At 43.3% G+C, this 24,659-nt stretch overlaps 1 protein-coding gene and 1 long non-coding RNA gene across 12 annotated transcripts in view; one reads left to right on the forward strand and one right to left on the reverse strand.

Moving 5' to 3' along the window:
- Window positions 1-14,905, reverse strand: part of CELF4 (CUGBP Elav-like family member 4) — an 888,518-nt gene extending 873,613 nt beyond the window's left edge. For 3 of the 11 annotated variants that reach the window (XR_007356644.2, XR_007356643.2, XM_048849887.2), the window contains exon 1: window positions 14,418-14,905. Coding sequence is in view for 9 of the 11 variants with exons in the window: in XM_048849887.2 (XP_048705844.2) it covers window positions 14,418-14,697 (280 nt within the window). In the remaining 2 variants the exon portion in view is untranslated. The remainder of the gene's footprint in view (window positions 1-14,417) is intronic. The other 8 variants (XM_048849889.2, XM_048849891.2, XM_048849895.2 and 5 more) reach the window with 6 other exon arrangements.
- Window positions 12,465-23,972, forward strand: LOC142072096 (uncharacterized). Its single transcript, XR_012668356.1, has 2 exons — window positions 12,465-12,977; window positions 23,346-23,972. It is a non-coding gene; the product is annotated as an uncharacterized LOC142072096 (long non-coding RNA).
- The last annotated feature ends 687 nt before the right edge of the window (window positions 23,973-24,659 follow it).

The raw sequence follows: 24,659 nt of genomic DNA on the forward strand, positions 1-24,659 counted from the left end.
TACACTGCAGTGCACACAAATGCTGATTATCTGGAGATTATATTGATGATGTAATAAAAATTCACTTTGGCTATTAAGCAGCACCAGGACAATCAGAGAGAGATTAGATAAAAATCAGAGAGAATGAATAATAGAAGGGAGAGGGAAAGTCATAAACCATACCTCCCTGCAAAGCACTCCATCCCAGAGTACCCCTTCAATCAGAATAAATAAGTGTTGGAGCATATATATACCATCCATATGTACACATACACACCCATACAGGATATAGGTAGATTTGTGTGTGTGTGTATGTATACGTACACCTGTAGGTAAATATGTATACACACACACACACACATATATATACATACACACACAGTTCTATGTAGCTATGTGTGTGTGCATAACACATATACACACACCATTTATTTCTGCGTGTGTATGTATGTGCATATATCTCACATTTAGGAATATACCTTATGCACACAGACTCACAAGGAGATAGATAGATAGATAGATAGATAGATAGATAGATAGATGTGTGCATGTCTAAAACAAGCTCCCTTTGCCTGCAGCAAACCCCAGTCGGATGGCGATGAGAGAAAACTTTCTCCTCCAGAGTGCTTGCTTGAATGAAAGCGGTGCTGCTGCACGTCCAACGTTGGTTCAAGTTTACTGACCATGTTTAATATTTGATTAAACCTTTGGCATAGCTGACTATCCTGATCTGAATAGATGATCCGACACTTTCTCTGGTAGTAAAGCCAAGCATAAGTAATAGTCATCCTCTGACTATGCGACTTGAATTTTGCCATCTCTAAAGAAGCTGCTAAATGCTTTTGGATTCCTTTCCACTGTTCTGTGTTTTCAGGTGGCCTCTACGAAAACAAACAAGCAACAAACCAGGAAATGTATTCATTTGCCCCAGACAAAGGTAGGGCATTGATTTATTAGTTATGGGGGAGAAATCCCCCTCCTTCCAAACACTCAACCTTCCCCGGCTCTAAGTATTTTTCCTCTCCTCCTCTCTGTACTTTTTGCCTGTGGTTTGCATTATCCTTTGGTAAATACATTACAACATGCTCAACACCTTGCTCGGCAGCTTGGAGATGTTTGTGCCATTGCCCACACAAACACACACACATATGCACACAACCAGCAATTTTACAAGTAACCCATGGTGGCAGGGACAGGGGATGGGCATGCAAGCGTTTGCAAGGGAATATAGCTAAGGGTGGCAGAAAACAGCAAGCAGATCTGCAGGACTGGAGTGCATTGACTGCCATGGATTATGAAACAGCCACTGATGCTTTCAAAGTGGATAGTAAGAAAGGTGATTTTAGCTTAGGTGCTCCGTGCACTGGCCTGCTAGATCAAGAAATGCCCAGCCCTTCAGCACAGACATAAGCCAGACCTAATAATAATGATAAACACTTTGAACCCAGACGGATGCTTTCCACATAAAGATCAGTGCAAAGCTGAGCATCATGGTTCTCTTTCTTACACACAGAGAAATTGAGGCACAGACTGGTTTAAAGACTGTGCTCAAGATGATACAGGATGCTAGCTGGGAACAGAACGCAGCTTTCCCGGCTCCCAGTCCCCGTCATCTCAGACTATGCTTCCTCCCTTCTCTGAGATGTTTTCTTTATTTATTTTTGGGGGGTGGGGGGTGGGGAGAAAGGATTTAAGATATGAAAAAGCTTCAGAACTACAGGAAAATCTGCTTGTAAGAAGTAGCATTCTTGCCCTGCAGGGAAAACATAATCCCGTGGAAAATATGTGAGGGATCATTGCGCTGGTGGGAGAAATCTGGTGTTGATTTGGCTAAAAAAATGGTGACATTATATAGCCTTTGATATATTGTATTGTGTTTTGATCTTCAAAGGAGGATACAGAGCCTTGATCCTCTCTCTACTGAGACTGCTTTCTTTGGCCTGGATGGACAGAGTCCGCTCCTTTCTAATGCTTGCCGTGGCTTTTACTTCGGCTGGCCAGAGCGGCCTATCTTCTGCACAAATATTGAGCATGCCTCCAGCCCTGCTGTTTGGTGGAGAGCAGAGAAGCACGGGGACAGGCTAGAATGATGGGAGTTAAATTGCAGGTCCAAGGAATGGACCCAGAGCATGTGCAGTGGCTGACAAGAGCACAAGGAGAGAACTTAACGTGGATCAGGGAACCTGGGCAGCAACAGTATGGAGCTAAGAATCTGGTCAGGACAGTGAGAGCGTGGGAAAGGTGAGCAGGCCTGGGAAGTGAATGTGACAAGCAAGCAGGTAGCTATGAGAAGTGGGTCTCTGAGGCAAGCATGGGGCCTTGGGAAACTGAGCCTGGAGTTCGACAGAGCGAGCCCAAGAACTGAACTCCTGGAGCAAGAGCTGGCACTTCAGCTAGGGGGCAAAGACTGGGCCTTGGGACGAAGCTTAAAGAGCCAAGCCTTGGCACCAGACCCAGAGAGGAAGAGCCTGGGAACTGAACTTGGAAAGTAAAAGCATAGGCCTGGATCTGAGAACTGAGCCTGGGGAGACAACCTATAAACCAGTCAGTAGCGAGTGATCATTTAAAAAACACAACCACCCCCCTCTCCCCCCCGCATTGCTGGGGAGACCAGACTGGAGAGAACACAGAGCCCCCTCTTCTCAAACAAGAACACACCGTTCTTCCCCTTCATGCTGCCAGTAAAGCTAAGCAAATATATAAATAATTAAACACAGACTTTCCCTCCTGCCCCAGGGCCTGCGAAACGGAGACTAAGTTGGATTTCAGGCTGTCAGACACCATCATGTTGCATGGACACACACACACAAAACCTGCCTTCCCACCTTCCGCAGAATGTCAGCGACAAAAGTGGACCATCCTGACTGCAAGCAACCAGAGGCTGAAAACGCGGGTTTACGCCACCAGCAATTCAGAGCCACCCTTCCACCAACCCCACTTCCTCTGTGTTGGGCTGTCAAAACAATGAGCAGGAAGGAGGATGAGAAATGACAAATGTGATATTGACGTAGTAGAAAAAAAAACCCCAAAAGCAACACCCCAAAACAAAATGAAAACAAAACCCACCTGTTCAATTTGCTAGTATTGGTTGCCAGCTGGTTAGTGTGGGAGAGACCCTGAAAAACCCCTTTTCACTGAAATGATTTTCAAATGAGTTTCATGCTGATCTGACAGACTGGCCACTGGAATCCTCTGTTTGTCCACATAGCGAACCCCGGAAGTTCCCCCACCCCGCCCCTGCACTGGACCACTCTGCCATGGAAGGATAATGGGAGTTCACATTCCATGGCCTCCTTTCCCGTCCTCTCATGCCCATAGTGGTGGTAGTTTTTTGTGAAGTGGCCCTCTGTTCACTGGGCACTTCATCCGAAGCCCACTGAAGCCAGATGGGAGAAGTCCCATTGACTTCCTTAGGCTTTGGGTCACATCCTAGCCAATGGACAGAGACCACCAACACAATTAAGCTAAATCACTGAGGAGCCATCAGGCGGGAGCAACTTCCTGCCACCACAGACCCATGCTCGCTAAGGACCCTGATGCTCGCTAAGGACTTGCTTAAGCCTGATCCAAAACTCATTGAAGTCAACAGGTTTGGCACCAGGCCCTTAGAGCAGAAAGGCCTGCCATAGCCCTTTCCCAAAGCCCGGAGGCATACAGTTCCCTAAGGAGCAACAATAATGACTATACATAGCTCCTATATGATTCATTTTTAAATAGTCCATTCAAAATCCTGAGTTAGTGCATGAGTACATCTCTGTAGGCACCGACATTACAAAGAAAGGGCCTGAGCCTGCTTAATGGCAAAACTCCCATTGGCTTCAGCAGGCCCAAATAGACACTCAGCCAAAACGTTTGAGATCCATTTCTTCATCCTGTCCCCACATTTTAAAGCCTGAACTCAGGTTTGGGTGTTTCCTCTGCTCCCAGTAATCTGCCCTGATTTAGCATCTTTCATCTAAGACTCTCAAAATCATTTACCAGTATTGATTAAGCCTCACATTATACCCCCGCTTCCCTCAGAAGTCTGATTCTTCCCATTTGACAGATGAAGAAGCTATGGGTATGATCCAAAACCCAGTGAAGTATTTCCATTGATTCCACAGCTTCAGATCAGGCCTTGGAGTTTAACGACCTGCTCAGGTTGTATTGCTGAGTCTTTATCAAAGCTAAGATTAGAACCCAAGAGTTCTGGTTGCCCATTATGAGCCCATCACGGCTAGATCATACTCTGTCCCTAGCTGGAAAACAATAGAAAGCACTGGTAACACTCAGAAGAGGGCAGCCCTGCCATATATTAGCCAGTAGTGAATAGTAAAGAATGAACACCAATGTTTTCTTTTGTTTTGGTTAATGTGGCATTAACTTTTAGTATCCCCACTAGTAGAAAGTAAAAACTGTCACCACTGTATCACTGTTATCTCCAGCAACATCTTTATGTGCAAATTCACCTGTAATGTATTGATGGGTTGGTTGGTTTGGGTTTTGGTTTTTATTTGTATCCCTTATGCTCATGGTGAACTTGGAATGAAATCATTTGTAAGATACTTATTTTCTGGGCCTCTAAATCAGCTATGTACCATCTCTTGCAAACAACAATGTAATAATAATGTCTTCTGAAGACTTTTGCAAGGGTTTTTACCTTCACTTTCCCACCAAGGTACTTTTTTTTTTTTTTTTTACTGCCAGCCTATCGAATGAGACCTATGTTTCTTTGTCGTCTTTTAAAAAAACAACCCCCCAAAACATTCTGATGTAGGGAGGGGTCGCATAAATGAGGAACGGCACATGTCACAGAAGAGAGTGAAAAATCAGACCCCTGATCCATGTATTATGGAAGACTGAATCTGATCAAATAAATAGCTTTCAAAAGCAATTAAACCCCTGCAAAAGGAAAACACTTGCCCTCTACACTGAAACAAGGAATAATGCGAGGCACACCATCCTGAAACTACCGTATGGCGACTAGAATGAGACACTTCAAGCTGAATGGTATAACCGAATGAATGAACTAGCAAACCTAGATAAGACAGCATACAGCTGAAGGGAGTAGTTAGGAGATTCTGATGCAAGCTGGTCTGCATGTCTAGATTTATACAAGTAACAATCTTAAGGCAGTCACAATCCATATTACTGGGAGTTTCTGTCTCATGAGCAGTATCCTGCAAAATTGTTTCTAACTTGAGGCCTGATCCAAAGCCCCTTGAAAACAGGGGGAGTCTTTCTGTTGATTTCAATGGGATTTGGATCAGATCCTTGTCTGCTTTATAAAGAGAGAGAGAGAGAGAGAGAGAGAGAGAGTGCATTCCTTCCCCTTCAATTCTTTTCACAATAATTAAATTAAAATATTTTAAAAACAAGAAAAAAAAAGGGGGGGAATAACCAGAAAATAACCAGACACTTTTTTCTGCATCACCAGGTAGGCTAACAAAGCAAAATTGCTCTTAGGGATCAATCCTTCACTGATAAGGGCTAGACTAGGTGGCCCAAAGAGTCTTTGCTATTTCTAATGTCTCTGATCCCCTTGCGGCTGTGATACAGTCATGCAAAGATCTTATGTAAAAGAAAGATACAGATAGATGTGTGATAGCAGAGAAGTGGGTCACTTTCTGTTTGGACAGGGTGAACATTCCTTTCTCTGAATAACGGGGAAGGGATGAGCCCTGCTTTAATAGGCAGTGAAGCAGAGTTTTCACTGTGTTAGCTTTCAAAGAGTTTCAAGCCAACACAATCTGCTCAGGAAAGGGATCTGTCTTGCATGCAACGTTTCAAAGAAGTGCTTCAAAAGATCTGTACCTTAGTATATTATTAGCATCAATCAATATTAGTAACATTACAGGACAATTTTGTAAATTCTGCATTGTCCTCCTTCCCTAACTGTTACAGCAGTTACTTTATACAGTCTCTGGTTAGGTTGGTCAACAAAGCTATCGATATTATTAATGAAGAATATATCTACATTGTGACCTTTGCTCACAGAACTGAATCTCTCCTAAAGGCTGTCAGTTTCCTTAAAGAAGTATTGATAAGCTCATTACTGTATTGCTTTATATAATTTTAGGTATGATTTTCACTCACCCTCAAACATCTTAGGATAATAAAGTAATGTTCTTCCCGCCCTTCCTAAAAACTGGTCCCCTTAGAATGGATCAAATGGTGAATTAGAACATTACGTAGAGGAAATATAATCATGGGAATTCTACAAGCACTCTGTGATATATATTTTGATCTTTTGAAAGCCTTCATCCCTCTGGATCCTGGTAAGAAAGCACTGTTATATAGGGATATTATTAGGTTGATGCTGCTTTATTCATCCACCTGCAAGAAGCTGTCGACAACAACAAAGATATTTGTGTGTTTGCAGTGAGTGATGCCTATTGTGTGAGGTAAATCTACCCTTAGAGATTGAAAAAAAGGGGAACTATGTGCAAAGAGAAGTCTGTCCTTTATATACATGTGTGCATGCATGCTCTGTGTGTGCGTAGATATTTGTATTAGAAACTGTCCAAGTATGCAGTCAGATCTAATCAGACCAACACTGTTTGCAAAACTCCATTTTTCTTCTCTCTGAAGAAAACTCATGTCAGGAGCCACACGTTCAGCGCACTGTAAAGTCAGTCTGGGTATCTTTAAATATTTTTGAGACCCAGACAAGCTACGCGTAAACCAGACATGGATTAATTAGGTGTGACCGTCTCATTAAATTAGCACAATGAACAAACAGCTTCATATCACATTCAACTCTTCACATACTGATTCCAAGAAGTCAAGTCACCTGTTACTTTTGCCGAAGAATAAGCTTTCCGTAATGTTGTATTTGACAAGTGAAATATTTAGAGAGATATGTGACTATGTGCATATTGTACACACACACACATAAATACTTATCCATGTGTATACTGAACATGTGTTTTCATGAATATGTATGTACAATATATGTATGATTGTGTATACACTAGTATAGCTCTCTGTATAAACATTATATAGACAACTCTATTCAGTACAGCACCTTCCATACAAATGACATCCCATAATCTTTTCCAGAGTTAAAGAAGAGAATTATAGATTTAAACAGCAGTGCGGGAAAAGAGGGATTGTGTGGCATAAGCAAAAGAGAAAATGTCTGTCTATCTGCCTGTCTATCTGTAATGAACATTAGTGTGATCCACTATCTGCAAAATACTCTAACTTATATCTTTACAGCCCATCTGTCCGGACAACAACAGGCTCCTAGTGACAAAGCATCAGCAACATTCCCATCCTATGAAATGGTTAATGTTAAGCAATGGTTGTCCCTGTTCAAATAAAGGAGGGAGAAATAAACAGATAAGGGAGAGGTAGATCGAAATCTGTATGCCTCATTGGCTCAGCTGTCGGATATTTCTAATGCATGTTAAGGGTTTGTTACTAAGAACCTGTTAAGTATATTTAAAGCTTTGATCTGTAGCCAGTCTTAACAAAGGTGACAATTAATTAAAGGAGAGAGCCTTGCAATAAAGTTCCATTGTGGTCAGTTTATATACACTGTCCAAAGCTGGCTCATGGAAGTCACTGTCAATTAAAATCTTGTTGGAGTCCAGTTCATTATCAATTTTTCCCCTTGCCTTGATCAATATTTTTGGTTGCTCCTGCTTGACAAACTTAACACAATGTCTATATCTATATGTCTTTCCATTCATTTCCATGGAATAGACCTGTATATTATTTATTTTTAGTCATTACATATGGTCAGGCACTTTATTTGAGAGGCTTAGTGTTCCCATCCATCTTTATGTTAAGCAGCTACAATAATAAGCCTTCTCTTCCTTAGAGAAGATGTCAGTTGTGTATAATGAATGCGCATTAAAAGCTGCATTCACCTGCATGTTGTATCCAGGCTGGGGCTCAAAGTGACAAAAGCAAACAAACGCAAATCCCACGATGACACCCTGACTTCAGCTCACACCAAGTATTGCAGCACAGAGCGTGCAGAATATCATTCCATAAGATCATGAGATCTCAGTCATGCCATGGCATGGAGGACTTAGGAAGAAAAAGATCCCTATAATATAGCCCACAGCTCAGTCCACCGAGCTACGGTAGGGTAACAGCCTTAATTTCTCCCTGCCATGATGCCTTCCCCTCCCCATCCCCATTGCAGTTTTTAATAGATAAGGCTCAGTCCTTCACAGCTATTTCTGGCACAACTCCCTGTGGCATCAGTGAGTGAGAAAGGAGGGAAGAGACTTGTAATAAGAGTTGTTTCTCTTGTTGGTTTCCCTCCTTCCTTTAAGTATTACTTTATTCCATTGAAGGGAATCTAGGAAAAGAGATGAGCTCAGCCCTGGAAGTGTAGGACAGCTGATAACATCGACCGGAGATATTGTGGTTTACTATGTAAATCCACCACCCACAGCTTTTAAAAAGCATGCGGCCCATACAACCAGCACAGGGCTCGCGTGGGAAGGTAATTGACTGCATGCAAACCTGGGGCCCAATCCTGCTCCCATCGAAGCAGATGGTAAAACACCTATTGACTTCCATAGGGGAAGGAGAGGGCCGGCCCTTGGTGCTAAAGAGAGGAGGATGCTTAGATTCGTAGTCTCATTCTCTGTGAGGACAGTGCTCAGCTTAGCTCATGTAACCGTTCACCTGCTTTGGACAAGCACAGGAACAAAGTATTGTAGGGCACAAATACAAAGGAGTTGGCAGATGAGCACCTATGAAATTTGTGGCCTTCTGCTGTTCTGGACTATTACTGTAACTTTACAGCCAAGACATATTTAAGTTGCTGGAATTGTTTGGGTTTTTTTTTGTTTGTTTTTTTTTTCAATACAGGTATCATCTCCCCCAATCATTTCTCCTTTGAAACCGTTACTGCCTGTCGCATAAACCCTCCGTTAGTCACACTCGATTGACGTGAGGGACCGTAACAGCTCCTTCAGAGTCGTCATGGTCTGCCAGGTCAATGCGGCTGGCCTGCATGCGCATACGGTATGCATGATAAAAAACCCTCTTATGCCTGGCTGAAGAAGTTGCTGCGTATTTGCAGTTCTCGAGGCCAGAAGGGCCCTTCCTTGATCTTTCAGCCCCTGAGCGCTGAGCCCACCTGCAACGCACAGAGAAGTTCCTAAATCCGCCCTCCCTTTCGAAGGGTTGCATCCAAATTTATGTTGAATGTGACACAGCTCCTGTGGCTTTACTCCCTCTTCACTCAGGCAAAATTCCCCATGACTCTGTCAACTTCCCTCCCAAGACTGTTCCATTGCCTGCCTGACTCTGCTAATATCCAGTTTGAATCATCCCCCACAGGGTGCCCTGCACCTGCCTCTGAAGCATCTGGCACTGTCCACGGTCAGAGACCGTAGAGTGGACTAGACGGATTGCAGGCTTGGTCCTCACTGCGACAACGTTTCTAGTGTTTTCTACTGTCAGGACTGTCATTTCTGGTCAGTTCCTCCAATGACCATGCTCAATAATCCTTCAGGTATTTGGAAGCTATTACAGCCTTTATGGCCTTCCTTTTATGATTCTCATACATGTTACTCTGTTGGCCTCACATTAAAAATAAGTCAGCCCCTTAAAAAAACTTTTTCGTCCCAGTAATACGTGTTATTACTGACTGGCATGAAGAATCTCAGTTTAGAAATATGTATGAAATGTAGGTTTAAGCTGTAGAATTTTTTAAAAAAAGCTCCTAGAACTACAAACTTTTCCCCCTTTCTTCTCACCCACCCCACCCCCAGTTATATAACTATAAACTAAGCACGTTATAGTAATTATTATTATTTCATTTGATAAATGCAAAACTTTACAGCCAAGTGAGAGACCCCTGAAAATTGGAGTTTGTATTGGAAATGCTGGCACAATGGTAACAACCATAACGGTACTGGGTGCAGATGCTATACAAAACCAGAATTCATGTCCAGGCCACTGGAAAAAAAGACTTAAAATCTAGCATTTTAATTTGCAAAGCAACCTGCGCTATTTGTTTGACATAAAATGTACATAGATATAGATACATCTATATGGGGTGTTGTTAATGTACAGAGGCTTGTTTGAGGTTTTTTGTTCATCTGTCTTTTGCTTGTTTTGTTTTCCTCTCTTACATCAAGCTATCCAACTGTCTTTCGCCTGTTTTCAGGGATTGTTCTTCAGACAGCAGGCATAAAGCCTCCACTCTTTTGTTCCAGTTTATTTGTGCATTCTCCTCCCTAAAACTTGTCTGCTTTACTACCGCACTAAATACTACATGCATAGTGTTCAGCCAGGCAAACCTTATGTTTCAATTATGGAAGTGTTTATTCAGCACCTGTATTTACTTGTGTTCCTTTTTGACTAAATTTTCATTTCCCAAAATCTTTATAATCTATCTGTGCCTCTTAATTTAATAGTCATTGTTATTATTTTGAATTTCTGAAGTATCCTAAAAACTGATATCATGCTGAGCAATCTCTTTCTCTCTGTCTCTCTCTCTCTCTCATGGGAGAATATAAATAAGCCTTGCATACCTTTACCCCAGGTGTCAGAAATTCCAAAATTAGTCATGCTTTTGAGAAGAGGGTATGGCAAACAGGGGAAGTAAACTGATATGTTGGTACTGCATCTTGCTAACTGCCTTTCCTGATTTGTTGAGTGAGATTTGGGTCATCTGAGTACATCATCCTAACAATGTGACTGCCATGGTGGTTTTCTCTGAGTTCTTTTTTTTTTTTCAGAGGCAATTTGAGAGGACATTGTAGCTTTCAGGACAATGCTGTACCTACCAGCCCCCAGAACCTCTCTCTTTAAGTGCACTAACCTGCCTCTGTTTCACTGAATCGCAATTGAGAGTGGGATACACAGATCTATTCGGACTTCCTAAATAGAATATTATGAGGCCTGTGTGCTTCAAATTAAAACCCACTCCAGGCTTTGGGTACCAGTATGCATCGGTAGGAAAGGCTGCTTAAGTCTGTTGGGACAGTTCTATATTTTGATTACATTAATTCATAAATATTATACTAAATACCACTAAAATGGGCCTTAAATGACTTCAAATAATGCATTATAATATGGCTGTCCTGAGAGCACTAACCTTTATGTCTCCCAGTAACTCAGCCTTTAAGCATACTCTGCTGCCAGACAAGAGGGGGGAAGTTATGAATGGATGGCTTGCTAAATTGTTAGTCTGTGATTAGTTGACTCTCTCTCTCTCTCTTTGTGTGTGTGTGTATTAGTGTGTGTGTGTGGGGGGGGGGGGGTCAAAGCTGCCTAGATTTCTGCTGGCAAAACATCCGCACAAACCTCTCCCAACAACACAATAAAGTAGCAAAGGATATGAGTGTGTTGCTCCTGCCCCATTGGGGAGAGGAGCGGGAGGAAGGAGCGGGGGATGGAGGGGACATAGGGGTTAAGATCATGCCATGAAAACCTTTCTGCGCAGGGATCAGGCGATCCTTACACTTACACACACACGTGCCTGCAAAACAAATGTATTTCTATCAAGTATCTGGGCTGGATGTCAGAGTCTGAATCACTGTAACAGAGCCTGGGAGCTCATAAGCTTTTGGGATGGATTTGTGTGTGTGTGTGTGTGGGGGGGGGGACAATCTCTGACTTTACCTTTAGATCTATTCTTCTCAATTTCCCATGTCACAGAGAAAAACCCTACAGGGATCTCTTTACTATTGCTGAGACGCACACCTCCACTCCATTCATTTCAGTGGCTTTACACCGGAGATGACTGATCTCCATGTTTTTACTCTACGGGTTGTTTGTGGTTTTTTTTTTTTTAGTAATACAATTTATTTATTTATTAAAGGGATCGCTTTCCACACAGTTAAATAAACTACAGCTCCCATTAACCCTTGACATCCTTCACTGGGATACCCCCAGGGCTAGGTCTGCGCGTGAAATCGACTAAGGGAAAGGGATCAATTTATGGACGCTCATTATGCTGCAGTTGTGGAAAGCGTCTGGGGTTTTTATACCGCCACCCTCCGCTCTTGCATCTAAGTTAGAGGATCTTTATGCCATTCTTCAACCATGCCAAAAAAAAAGGGGGGGGGATCTGAGTTAATATTCTGCTTTATGTTGCCGACTTAGATGAGAACAAAAGAAAAAGGGGCGAGTGAGAAAGAAAGAAAAAAAAAACGAGAAGCAAAACACAATCCTAATTTTTCAAAGCCCCGTCATGCTTTTTGACTTAATAGTAATTAATCACCAGTGGCAAGAAAGTCATTTTTTCCCCCCAGGTAGCCAGAGGCACATTTTGATCAGGATTACCTAATAAATCAGCAGCATCACCCGAACGGAGTTCAGACACTTCTCGGACGGACTACATAAAACCGATCTCTCAAACGCTGGCATCTCGGTGCCTAGCCCCGCTCCATGACAATAACCATCAGCATCCCCCCCCCCCCCCGACTCCCCCACTCCGAAGTCCAGAAGTACTAAGAGGTTGAAAAGGAGTCTGCTTTCTACAGCAGCCCGGGCTGATCCACCCTGACCGGTCCCCCAACCTAGGTGGCAGCTTTAAATATAGAGTTGGAGGAGAATGAAGTCCTAGCGGCTTGCTTATTTCAGGAATATTCGCTCAACATTATTCAGACAGCAAGAGAAGTGCTCGCTCCCTCTCTGTGTGTGCACACAAACACACATCTCTGCGGACAATGCATGATCTACAGGGTGAGATACGTAGTGTACAAAATAGGAAGACATTAAAGTTTGCCCAGAGCTAGAAATAATTACAGACTAAATCCAAGAAGCCTCTAGCCAGATGCCATCTCCAAATGCCCTGGATTTTGCATTCAGGCGAAGCTCTGTGGTAAAGTTTGTATTCTTCATTACTATTGTTTCCTCTTTCTTAAGGAAGAAACCCGCACCATTCACACACACCGCCCACGGGAACTACCCCGCATCTGCCAGAGACAGTCTCCTAGGACCTCGCCTTCCTGATGCTTATTTTTACCGACGAGTTGTTTAAACGATACACACCAAACACTAACCTTGATGTGGTTTCTAGGAAGCTTGACTGAAAGGTGAGAAAGCTCCTAAGTTATACTGATCGTCTGGGGGGAGGGAAAATACCCTGTAATTTATATGCCCTCCTCAGTCTCTTTTCTCTGTATATTGTTTTCTTGGATATAGGGTTATATTTGCATTCTTGTTTTCTTGGATATAGGGTTATATTTGCATTCTTTTCCGGGGCGGGCGGGGGGTGGGGAGTTGACTGCTAAACATGCCGTTAACTTTACGATTTACAACTCATCAAGCAAGCGGAATAGATATTAACCCAACGAAATTGTTCTCTGGGACTCTGTCCACTAGGAGTCTGCGGGGTTAACAGAAGTTGAGATTTAAACCCTAATGTAATACATCTGACTTCCCCCAGCCCTGGATCTAAAGGGACCACCCATTCATATCTGTGCTCTGTTTCATCAAGGCGGTGTCCCTTTTTATAAAAGCAATGCTAAATAAAATAAAATAAAAATTAAGAAACAAGAATTAATAAATAATAACAATAACCTCAGGAGTTAACGGCGTTCATTTGGGCTGCCAGCGCATCCTGTTTGTAAGCGGGTCTTCTATGTAAATTGCCTTCAACTACTCAGTTTAGTCCTACTTTCATGCCTGGCGATCAACCTGGTGGCAAGCACTAAACTCCTGCTGATCCCAACTACACATGCGAACATAACAGCCCCGAGGATGAAACATTTGCAGACCCCACTCCGCCGCTACAGCTAAGACCTGGGGGGGGGGGGGGGGGGGGGGAAGGAGGGCGGAAGGAAACGCTTCATGAACGCTGCTCCAGACCGTTAAAATAAAATCCCAAAAGTTACTGATCTCTTCCAACATGCCCGGAGAATTGAGCATCCACGCTAAAAAAAAAAAGAAAAGTATCGCTGTGTATGCACGGTAGGTTTGCTCGGGATGGTCTAATAGTCCCTCCTTTTCAATGAGCCCCGCTGTTCTCTACTTTGCAATTGTATAGAAAGAACCCTGCCTGGGATTTCTTTTATTGTGTCCCCCCCCCCCCCCCACACACACACACCCTTAACAAAATTAACTCAACCTCCCCCATCCCTTTATTTTAAAGTCCTGAATCTCTCCCACGGAATAGCTGTAAAATACACACACACACCCGGTGTGGAAATGTGCCGCTAGGAAAGATAAATAAATAAGCCCTCCCCGTCTTTTCAGCACCACCGATCTGTGGACAGCTGCCTCTGGCCAACCCCGGCTCCCTCCCGGCGCTCTCCGGCTGCCTCAAGTGATTGCATCGCAGCGCAAAGCAAAAGCAAATATATATATATTTTAAAAAAAAGAGAAGAAGAATAAATAAACCGCGTGCGATGTCCCCCACCCCCTTCCCTCCTCTCGCTCTGCTTCTCTTTCTAGGAGGGTCTGGCAGCCCCTGCGCCCCACCGCGCCCCCCCCAAACTCCCCGGCTCTCCCGGGAAAGTTGGAGGGGAGCTCACCTTTGTGCATGCCAGTGAACCTGTCCTTCAGCACCGTCAGTTCGTAGATCTTCCCGAACTCCTCGAAGAGCGGCTTGAGGTCCTTCTCGTCCAAGTTGCGGGGGATCTGCCCAATGAAGAGCTTGATGGCATCGTGGTCCTTCATGGGGATGGTGGCGGGGTTTCCGGGACTGTGGGTTAATCCGTTCATGTGCCCGTTGGTGCTGGGGTTGGTGTGATTGCTACTCAGGCTGGTATTGTCTGCTTGTCCGTTTGCTAACGTGGCCATCTTTATATACATAGAGAAAATCTTCTTTCCCTTTCCCCCCCCACCCTCGCTTCTCTTCGCTCGCTCTCGCTCCCGCGTTCACACACACACACATACACACTCACACACACACTCCTCCCTCTCTGCCTCGCTCCCTGGGTCTGGGCTGGTTTCTTGTTCTTGTGTGTGTTTTTTTTTTTTTTTTTTTTTTTTTTACATTGAGGATCTGTGTCCTTTCCGTTTAAACAGGCTGGAGCGGTTCAAATTCCCAGCCAGACGAGGGGGTGGTGCGTGTGTGGATGAGCAGGGTAGGGACCGGGGGCGGAGGGGGTGGGATCTGCTTTTGCCTCTACCCTGGCTAAACCCCCCTCCTCCCAGCTAGCCCCCCCCTACCTCCCCCGTCTGCCTGCCTGGGAGAAGCTCAATGGTACCTTCCAACCCAGCCCCTGGCTATAAATAGCATTAGGCGCATGGCTATTGGAGAGAGAGTCAATTTCTATTGTGCCAAGTGAGCAAAGGGGAGCGATTGCATTTTTAGGAGCAATGATGATGATTTCCACCCTCCTTTTCCTTTGCAAGCCTTACGATCAATCGCTGGCGTGTTTTAATTTCAGTCATCACCCGGAAAACTGCCTTTTATTTGGGGAGGGGGGACCCCAAGGTGTTCTGGCTTTATTATTCTATTAAATCTGATGATGATGATGAAATTGATCTTAAAAGCAGTTCAGAGAAGGAGGAAGCCTCAGCATCACAGGCTGCTCTTACTGTTGTGGCTGTATAATTTCTCTCTCTCTTACTCTGTCTGATCTTGTTGCATCTGAAAAAAAAAATTACCCTGCTTGCTCTTTAGTTATGTTATTATGCCATCAAGGCAGGAAAGGGGGACTGTATTACTGTAGATCTTTAGAGAGGAAGGGGGAAGCTAGGACTTCTGTTGATGGTGATGATGATCCTGTATTTTACATGCAATCAGTGCCGGGAGTGGGCTGTAAAGGAGTATATGTGCTGGGGAAGAGACGGCTTAGATAAGATTTCCTTGTTCGACTCCCAAACCATCAGACTAGTCTGTCTCTCTCTCTCTCTGATGGAAACATTAAACGTATTTTGTTCTCATCAGGGCTGAGAGATGCTCGTCCGAACAATGCATTATAGACAATTAAATTGTACTCTATTAAATATATAAGATCTCATTTCCTGTCGTTTGGAGGGGGCAAAAAAAAAAAAACGACCAAACCCCCATGAGCACAAGGTTTTTTTAAAATAAGGGTATTACCAGCGTTCAAAGCATCCCCCCCCCCTCCCTTAAACTGGAATGAAATCTGTGGAGGCTTGCTGGCGGGGCTGATGCTACCAGCAGAGAAAGGGAAACAGGAGGAGGAGAGATGAAAGCTGCTTTGCAGACTTCAAGTTACCTGGGCCGAAAAAGAAAAGCACCTTCTTGGTTGATTTCTCTCTCTCTCTCTCTCTCTGTGCTTCTCTCTCTCTGTCTCTGTGTGTGTCTCGCTCTGTGTGTGTCTCTCTCTGTGTCTCTGTGTGTGTGTGTGTGTCTCTCTCTCTCTCTCTGTGTGTCTGTGTGTGTGTGTTTCTCTCTCTCTCTCTGTGTTTCTCTCTCTCTCTCTCTCTCTGTTTCTCTCTCTCTCTCTCTCTGTGTCTGTGTGTGTGTGTTTCTCTCTCTCTCTCTCTCTGTTTCTCTCTCTGTGTTTCTCTCTGTGTGTGTTTCTCTCTCTCTCTCTCTCTCTCTCTGTGTGTTTCTCTCTCTCTCTGTGTCTCTCTCTGTGTGTTTCTCTCTCTGTGTGTGTCTCTGTGTGCGCGCACACACACCAAACTATTATTCGTTTCTCCCATAACGGGGCCATATATCGATTAATCAGTCAGCTAATTTTCATCTTGCCTGGACTCAAATTTGAAGCAGGGGAGGGAGCTGTCATGGTTTTACATGATCTCCCCCTCCACGTCACCCCATCATTTCAGGGAGCAACAGTGAGGGGCACAGAAAACCACAGCAGTTAGGCAACCGCATTGTGCATCAGCTCCAGCCTGGAGACCGTGTGTGTGTGTGTGTGTGTGTGGCGGGCGTGGGGGGCTGGGGGGGGGGGGGGGGGAACACGTGTTATTGTAAACGGAAGGGAGAGGAGTAAGGAGGCTATTCCTTTAATTTTTTAGCGTTTCTAAACGGTTATTGACAGAGCTATTCTCCCAGTGTGATAGAAGAATTTAAAAAAAAACCACTTTTTTTTTAACCTCCTGCCTTAAAGAAAGAAAGAAAGAAAGAAACTACAACGACATTAAATGAAACTGTCCTTAGGTTTGTCTGATGCATTAAATGAGCCGAGGCTGCATAGCACTCAGTGGGAGTATGAGGCAGGGGCCCGATCCTGCATTCCCGGACGATCCCCTTGATTTGGGATTGGGGAAAAGGTTGCAGGATCCGGCCGGAATTTTTTTTTTTTTTTTTGGCAACTAAAATAAACTCGGGGCCAGCCACTGGAGTAGCGAAGCCGGGCTCGGCCCCAGCTCTTATTCCCTTCGCGGGCGGAGGAAGGGGGGGAGTCAGTTCCTTCCTTGCTAAAATCCCCCGAGATCCTGCTTGCTCCTACACTCGGCTTTTCAGCCGGTCAGCATGCCAATGCATTGTCTCACAGTGGGTAGCAGGTGCAGGAGAGGGCGGAGGCAGCACTGGACAGCCTTTCCCTTGTATCATCGCTCTCCCGGTAACTCAGACCTACATTACAAAGCCCTGCCTGTGGCAGGTCCTTCTCTTTTATTGCTCTTTAAATATCTCACACTGGACATGAGAAGCAGCTTTCTTTCAGAGCCCTCCAAAGGTCTGATGGATGGCATCCCATTTTAGTGCCTCACTTAAATTATGGAGTGCTATTTGTGTGTGTGTGTGTGTGAAAGTTTGCATTCCTTTCCGAGAGCATTTCACAGCACAGTGCAATGTATACACAAGTGATGCATCCAACGCTTTGGGAAACTGACCAGGCTAAGATTTCTCCCCTCCCCACCTGCATTTCCCTTGAATTACTCACCTTCAGTGTTTAATTTGTGCCAGGGCTTGCCAGGACTGAGCCCTGACACCCCTAGGCTGGGCAGTTAGTAGCCCCAGCACCTCTGCACTTGGCAGTTCATAGTTCCCTGGGCTTGCTGCATCAGTTATGAATGTAAAAAATAAAAGTAAAAATTGCTTTAGCCCCAGCACCTCTTTCATTACAAATTAAGCACTGCTCGCCTTCAAATGCTGACTGGTGCCCATATCCCAGCCTATGTACAACCACACAGAAGAGCTCGTTACAAAGAAATCCTGAAGGAAGAGATCTGGGGAAAGACTGTGTTTTAAATCAAATATATGCCAAGGAGCCAGGAAGGCCTTTTGAATTAATACATGTGAAACCAGGCTAAAAGAATAAACATCCACCGAAGTCAAAGGTGAAACAGATTCCAACATTGATTCCAGCTGTTCAAGGGGCAGATCTGTTAACACATTTTAGTGCATGCAACTGCTATTCCAAATGCAGGCCAATTTAAAACAAAACAACAACAACAAAACAGGCAGGTGGAACGAATAATTTTACTGCTCAGCCAGGGTGTCCTTTTGACAGTTTTCTACCTAGGGCTGGTTCACATACAGGTTTTGTATGTCTATACCTGTCATGGCTCAGAAGTAGATATAAAGTGATAAACCCCCCTAGTGTTCACTTACAGTGGTGATGGGCGGCAGTATAAAAGTCTAAAATGCCATTGCCACAGACATACCAGTTAAAAGGTGCTTATCGCAATATAGCCTATTCAATGAATGGAAATAAGCTATACCCCCATAAGCACCTTTAGACCAGTATAAAGGGTGGTACCATTTTAACTACATTGGTTTTTAAACCATTATAATTAAAGGGGGGGTATAGACTGAGCCTATTCCATGGTTCCTAGGTGAGGACTGTTCCCAGGTAATCCCCTAGGTAATGCAGTAAGCCCACTTTTCCAGCCCTTAACCAGACAAAACTGCCTCTGCAGTCCATGAGAGTTTGGCCTGACTACAGTCTTCAAAAGCAAGCTACAGTTGCTCATAGGGAGGGGAAAGCAGTCGCTGCTCAGAACATAGAAATAAAAGGAATAAAAACTAAATCCAAGTATTATTAATTATTATTAAAGTTTCTACTGTCTACTTTCAAATAAATATCCATGGTCCAGTTGTCCCCCCTTTCTCATGGCCAGCAGCATCTTACTCTGAGAGTAGCCCCATTCATTTCAATATGGGTCCTCAGAGAATGAGGCTCTACTCAACTGAAGGGTGATAGAATCTGACCCATAATGCAGTGCCACTGAAGTCAGTGGAGAAGCAAAATCAATGGAACCATTCGCACAGGTGAGCACTAATCATGTGCGCAGAGGTTTGCATGATCAAGCCTTTGTTTGGGAATGCTACTTCATTTTCCTTTCAATTGGCCCCAATTCTGCAAACTCTTGGGCCCGTGAGTAGCTTTAATCACGTGAGAAGATCCATTGATGGTAATAACATTACTCACATAAGTAAAGGTCCTGACATGCATAATTATTTTTGCAGCATTAAGCATTGTGTGTGGGGGAGCGGAGGATAATCCTAAAATTCATGAAGTCAGTGGGAGGCTTTCCATTGACTTTGGGGGAAAGGGGGAATAGATCAGGCCCTTGAAGTGAACATGTTGTCATAGATTGAGAACTGGTTAAAAGACAGGGAACAAAGGGTAGGAATAAATGGTAAATTTTCAGAATGGAGAGGGGTAACTAGTGGTGTTCCCCAAGGGTCAGTCCTAGGAGCAATCCTATTCAACGTATTCATAAATGATCTGGAGAAAGGGGTAAACAGTGAGGAGGCAAAGTTTGCAGATGATACTAAACTGCTCAAGATAGTTAAGACCAAAGCAGATTGAAGAACTTCAAAAAGATCTCACAAAACTAAATGATTGGGCAACAAAATGGCAAATGAAATTTAATGTGGATAAATGTAAAGTAATGTACATTGGAAAAAATAACCCCAATTATACATACAACATGATGGGGGCTAATTTAGCTACAACTAATCAGGAGAAAGATCTTGGAGTCATCGTGGATAGTTCTCTGAAGGCGTCCACGCAGTGTGCAGCAGCAGTCAAAAAAGCAAACGGGATGTTAGGAATCATTAAAAAAGGGATAGAGAATAAGACAGAGAATATCTTATTGCCCTTATATAAATCCATAGTACGCCCACATCTTGAATACTGCATACAGATGTGGTCCCCTCATTTCAAAAAAGATATACTGGCATTAGAAAAGGTTCAGAAAGGGGCAACTAAAATGATTAGAGGTTTGGAACGGGTCCCATATGAGGAGAGATTAAAGAGGCTAGGACTTTTCAGCTTGGAAAAGAGGAGACTAAGGGGGGATATGATAGAGGTCTATAAAATCATAAGTGGTGTGGAGAAAGTGAATAAGGAAAAGTTATTTACTTGTTCCCATAATATAAGAACTAGGGGCCACCAAATGAAATTAATGGGCAGCAGGTTTAAAACAAATAAAAGGAAGTTCTTCTTCACTCAGCACACAGTCAACCTGTGGAACTCCTTGGGTTGTGAAGGCTAGGACTATAACAGGGTTTAAAAGAGAACTGCAAAAATTCATGGAGGCTAAGTCCATTAATGGCTATTAGCCAGGATGGGTAAGGAATGGTGTCCCTAGCTTCTTTTTGTCAGACGGTGGAGATGGATGGCAGGAGAGAGATCACTAGATCATTACCTATTAGGTTCATTACCTCTGGAGCACTTGGCATTGGCCACTGTCGGTAGACAGGATATTGGGCTGGATGGACCTTTGGTCTGACCCAGTATGGCCACTCTTATGTTCTTATGTTCTTAGAACAACGTCTGACAAAGAAAAAGTAAAATCCCAGTCCCCCCAACTTGCATCCTGTATAAAAGCTTGCACTATCAGGTAGAGAAGAAATAAAGGAATAGCAATTAAGGTTAATGGAGAGAGAATTTATAAATAGACTGGTATTTGTCGAATAATTTATCTGACAAATTTAACAATGTCCAATAAATTGCTGGACAAATCCACATATTTAAAAAAAAAATAACCCTTCACCCACCTGGAGTTCTGGGCTGATAATTCAACACACATATTCACAGATTGTTTACCTGATTATTTTCCTGATCTATTTCCAAACAAACTATGACATCATTTAAAAAAAAGAAAGTTCAAATCTCAGGCCAAACCTATACACCCCCAATTATTATGGAAGGACCCAATCCTGCCATGCCTACCAAACTAACTGGGAATACCTACAGTAGCATTCACTACACTTGGTAAGGAATGTCCAGCCCTAGTCTCATTAAAATAAATCAGGAGAGCTGCGTCTGGGCCCTTGATACATGCCACAAAATGAGAAGAGCTTGTGTCTTCTTAAGTCAGGCAAGAATGTGTGCACCTGGTTACGGGCCCAGTTGTGCAACCCCTTATACATGGCAGTGATCTGCATTCTTGGGAGTTGGTCCATTGAGATCAGATGGATTATACATGTGAGGAAGGATTACTCACATGAGTGTTTGCAAGGCTGAGCCCTGAATGAATACGGGAATTAGTGCTCTTCTGCATTAGTAAGGATAGCAAAGAGTGGCTGAGGGGAGGAACGAGAAATACCTGCGGCTGAAAGGACTTTGGATAGGGCTCAGACCAAAGGCAGGCAGCAAAAATTCTCATCGCAATAAAAGGGAGCATTTCTTAGCTCGGCCTTTTCTTATTAAACTAGGAATGGTGATTTTTAGGCGATAAACTGTGTTAATCTCTTCTTAGTGGTTGAAAACTGGAAGTGTGTGTGTGTGTAGATAGGCATTTGTATACAAAAACACACACGCACAAACTAAATTCCACTCAGTGAATTCTATTAAACAACCATCTCCCAGGTATTCCCATTATCTATGTTGTATCCACTGTAAACATGTTTTTTAGCCCTTTGAAAGTGGATATCAAGTAGATTATCTCCTCATCCCTTTTCCATCATATGTTCTGCCACAATTTCTCTGTACATAATCAGTAATGAAAGCGGGCAAGGCTGTATTGTAAGAACAATGATACTTCAGATTCCTACTGCACTTTTCATCACCAAATCAGTGTGCAATCTTTAGCAATTAATGCTCACGGTACCCCACTGAGGTAGGGAAAAATTAGTACACTAGGAGCCTGCTATTAAGGTTGCATGTCATTGCCCATTATAAGACCCTGTTTTCAGTTACTTATAATAATTTTGTCATACTTTAACTGCTTGGTTTGAAATCTTCCATGATGGGTATCTGCCTCTGGTGATATTTTTTCTTTAATTTGCAGCAAAATTGTTGAGCTGTTTCTGAGAACAAACCTAGGGGAAAATATGTTGTTTTGCCCATGTTAAAAAAATTGTGGCCACCTTGGTTTTTGAAAAGCTTTAGTGTCTGTGTGCTTTGAAGCTGGCAACGGACATTTGGCAGGGCGGTGGCCTTTGTGTCAGGGATGTGCCGTTTGTTTCCCTGTGTAAATCTGTTTTAGCAGCTACATTCCCTGAATAGTCCATCCACACTAGGCACGCTCCATACTGGGGATAAGCAGAACAACCCTAGCAATAAGAGCTCTGGACTGCTGAAGGCCATATCAGAGTGCAGGTCTGGCCACCAGAAATTAAATCCAGAAAGGGGAGAACTGGGACTGGCTGGGCAAGGACACCATGACTGTGAATGGGGGAGAGACTGAGACTGGGATGAGGAGAAGTTCAGGGTGGTAAGACTAGGCCTTGCTGGGCAAAGGCTCGGTTGAGAAGCCTGAGGATAGGAGACTGGGACAAGGAGTCAGGTATGGGGAATTTGCAGTATTAGGACAGGGACAGGTTGGAGGGGACAGGTCAAAAGGGGTCATACTTGGGGGGAATGGACGGAAGAGTCTATGTCCATTAGAGCACATTTCCCTCCAGAGCCTGGAATGGAACCCAGGATTCCCACGCTTCATCATTCCTCTGCTGTCAGCAAATATCATTAAGTGAGCATCATCCGTTGTATGCCCAGAATGAGGCCCGGGTTCTGTGAAAAAAAGTGTGATCATATAATTAAAGACTGTATTATAATTAGGACTGGGCAACTTTTTTCAGCAAATATTAAGTGGGCTGACATTTGAATTGCAGGGGACTGAAACTATTCATGAACTTGGATCAAATCTGGCAAATAGTTTTGGCTGAAAAAAAATCGAAAAGTCTAAATGTTTGTTTCAGCCATTTTGAAACGTTTTGTTTTGGCTTGTCATTTCAAGCCAGCATTTAGCTTAGACATTTAGCCAATTAAAAAAAGAAAAGGTGAACAGCAACCTAAAACAACTCAAAATAAAATGAAAAATTGGGGAAATATAATTTTGAGTTCAATAAAACCTTTTGCTTGGTCCAAAATGTATTTTTTGTTTTGATAAGGGGAAAAAAATCAGTTTCATTTTGAACTGAGCATATTGTTCTTCAAAGTTTTTAGTTTATCTCCTGACCTGAAAATTAATTAATTGCTCAGCTCTAACTGTAATGCATATGCACAAAGGGGCTGAACGGAGATTGCACAGGCAACCTTCATTCTGGCATTTCCTAGCTTTTGAATGCTTGATTCTGCAACCTTAATAATGGTCTTTTAATGTATTTTTGGTGTGTAACGATCTTTATTTTGCAGGTGGGGAAACTGAGGCACTGAAAAACAAAGGGACAAATTTCACTTCTTGAGAATGAGTCCATTTTTGGATACCCGCTTTAATCAGGATATAATGTCAACAGTCACTATTGGTGTTCAATAGCTTTAAAAATCGGACCCTAAATGTCTCAAGGTGTACTCCAAAGATCAGTGAACACTTTTGAAAATGTTGGCTCAAAGCCTCAAGTGAAACAGAAGAGCCACTATGAATACTCAGGACTTCCCAGTATCCCATGCCATGGTTCAGCTACTAGGCCATCTGCCTCTGACATTACTCTGTAAATGTAATGAGCACAACCTCAGTAGTGGGTATATTTGCATGAGTGCAATGCTCACCTTGCAAAACTCATTCAAGTTTCTGTTTTACTCTTCTGCTTGTGGGTTGTGATATCAAGTTAAGATGGATAGTAACACCACTGACTTCATGTATCCTCATTCTAGTGCAGTTGTATGGCAGATTACTAAGTGTTGAAAGTGCATGTTTCCATGTATATAAATACTGTAGACAGAGATGAAAAGAGAGGCTACAGCCAAGCTTCAGAAATGTTTCCTCCAATCTGAGATTCATTTTAAAATCTAGTTGCATTGTTAAAGAAAAGTTAAACTGTTTGCTATTTTAAGTTTGTTTCCCTGATCATCTATTTATCATCAGACTCAGCACCATGCTGTCTAACCACTGCATCAGTTTATCCAGCATTACAAATAAGGTCTGACCCCTAAATCCCGCCTAACATTTATGGGCCTGATCCAAAGCCCTTTGAAATTAATAAGAGTCTTCCCTTTGACCTTAATGGACTTTGGATCAAGCCTTCTGTCTTTACTTCTCACTCCCAAGGGATCCTGTCCATTCCTCTCCAACATAAGAAATGTGAATGATCTTTGGGTGAGTCTTTTGAAGGCAGATGGAGCCTGGTAAGCAAATAAAAGGTGTAATGCAAGGATTTACAAAATGGTCAAGACCACAGGAGCAACGTGATAGACCAGTGAGGATTCTCACCCAAGCATATGGTCAGGGAAATATCACAGTCCTATGAAACGGGGGCAGGAGACTGAATAGCTGCTATAACTGTGTGTCTGCATGTTGGGAGAGAGTAGAGTCTTAGGCTTGGTCAACACTTGGGGAGGGGGAGGAATCGACCTAAGTTACGCAACTTCAGCGATGTGAATAACGTAGCTGAAGTTGACGTACTTAGATCTACTTACCGTGGTGTCTTCACTGTGGTAAGTTGACTGCTGACATTCCCCCATCGACTTCACCTGCGACAGTTGACTGGAGAGTGCTCGGTGGTCGATTTA

This window comes from Caretta caretta, chromosome 5, assembly GCF_965140235.1.
Source record: "Caretta caretta isolate rCarCar2 chromosome 5, rCarCar1.hap1, whole genome shotgun sequence".
In the NCBI taxonomy this organism is placed as follows: domain Eukaryota; kingdom Metazoa; phylum Chordata; order Testudines; family Cheloniidae; genus Caretta; species Caretta caretta.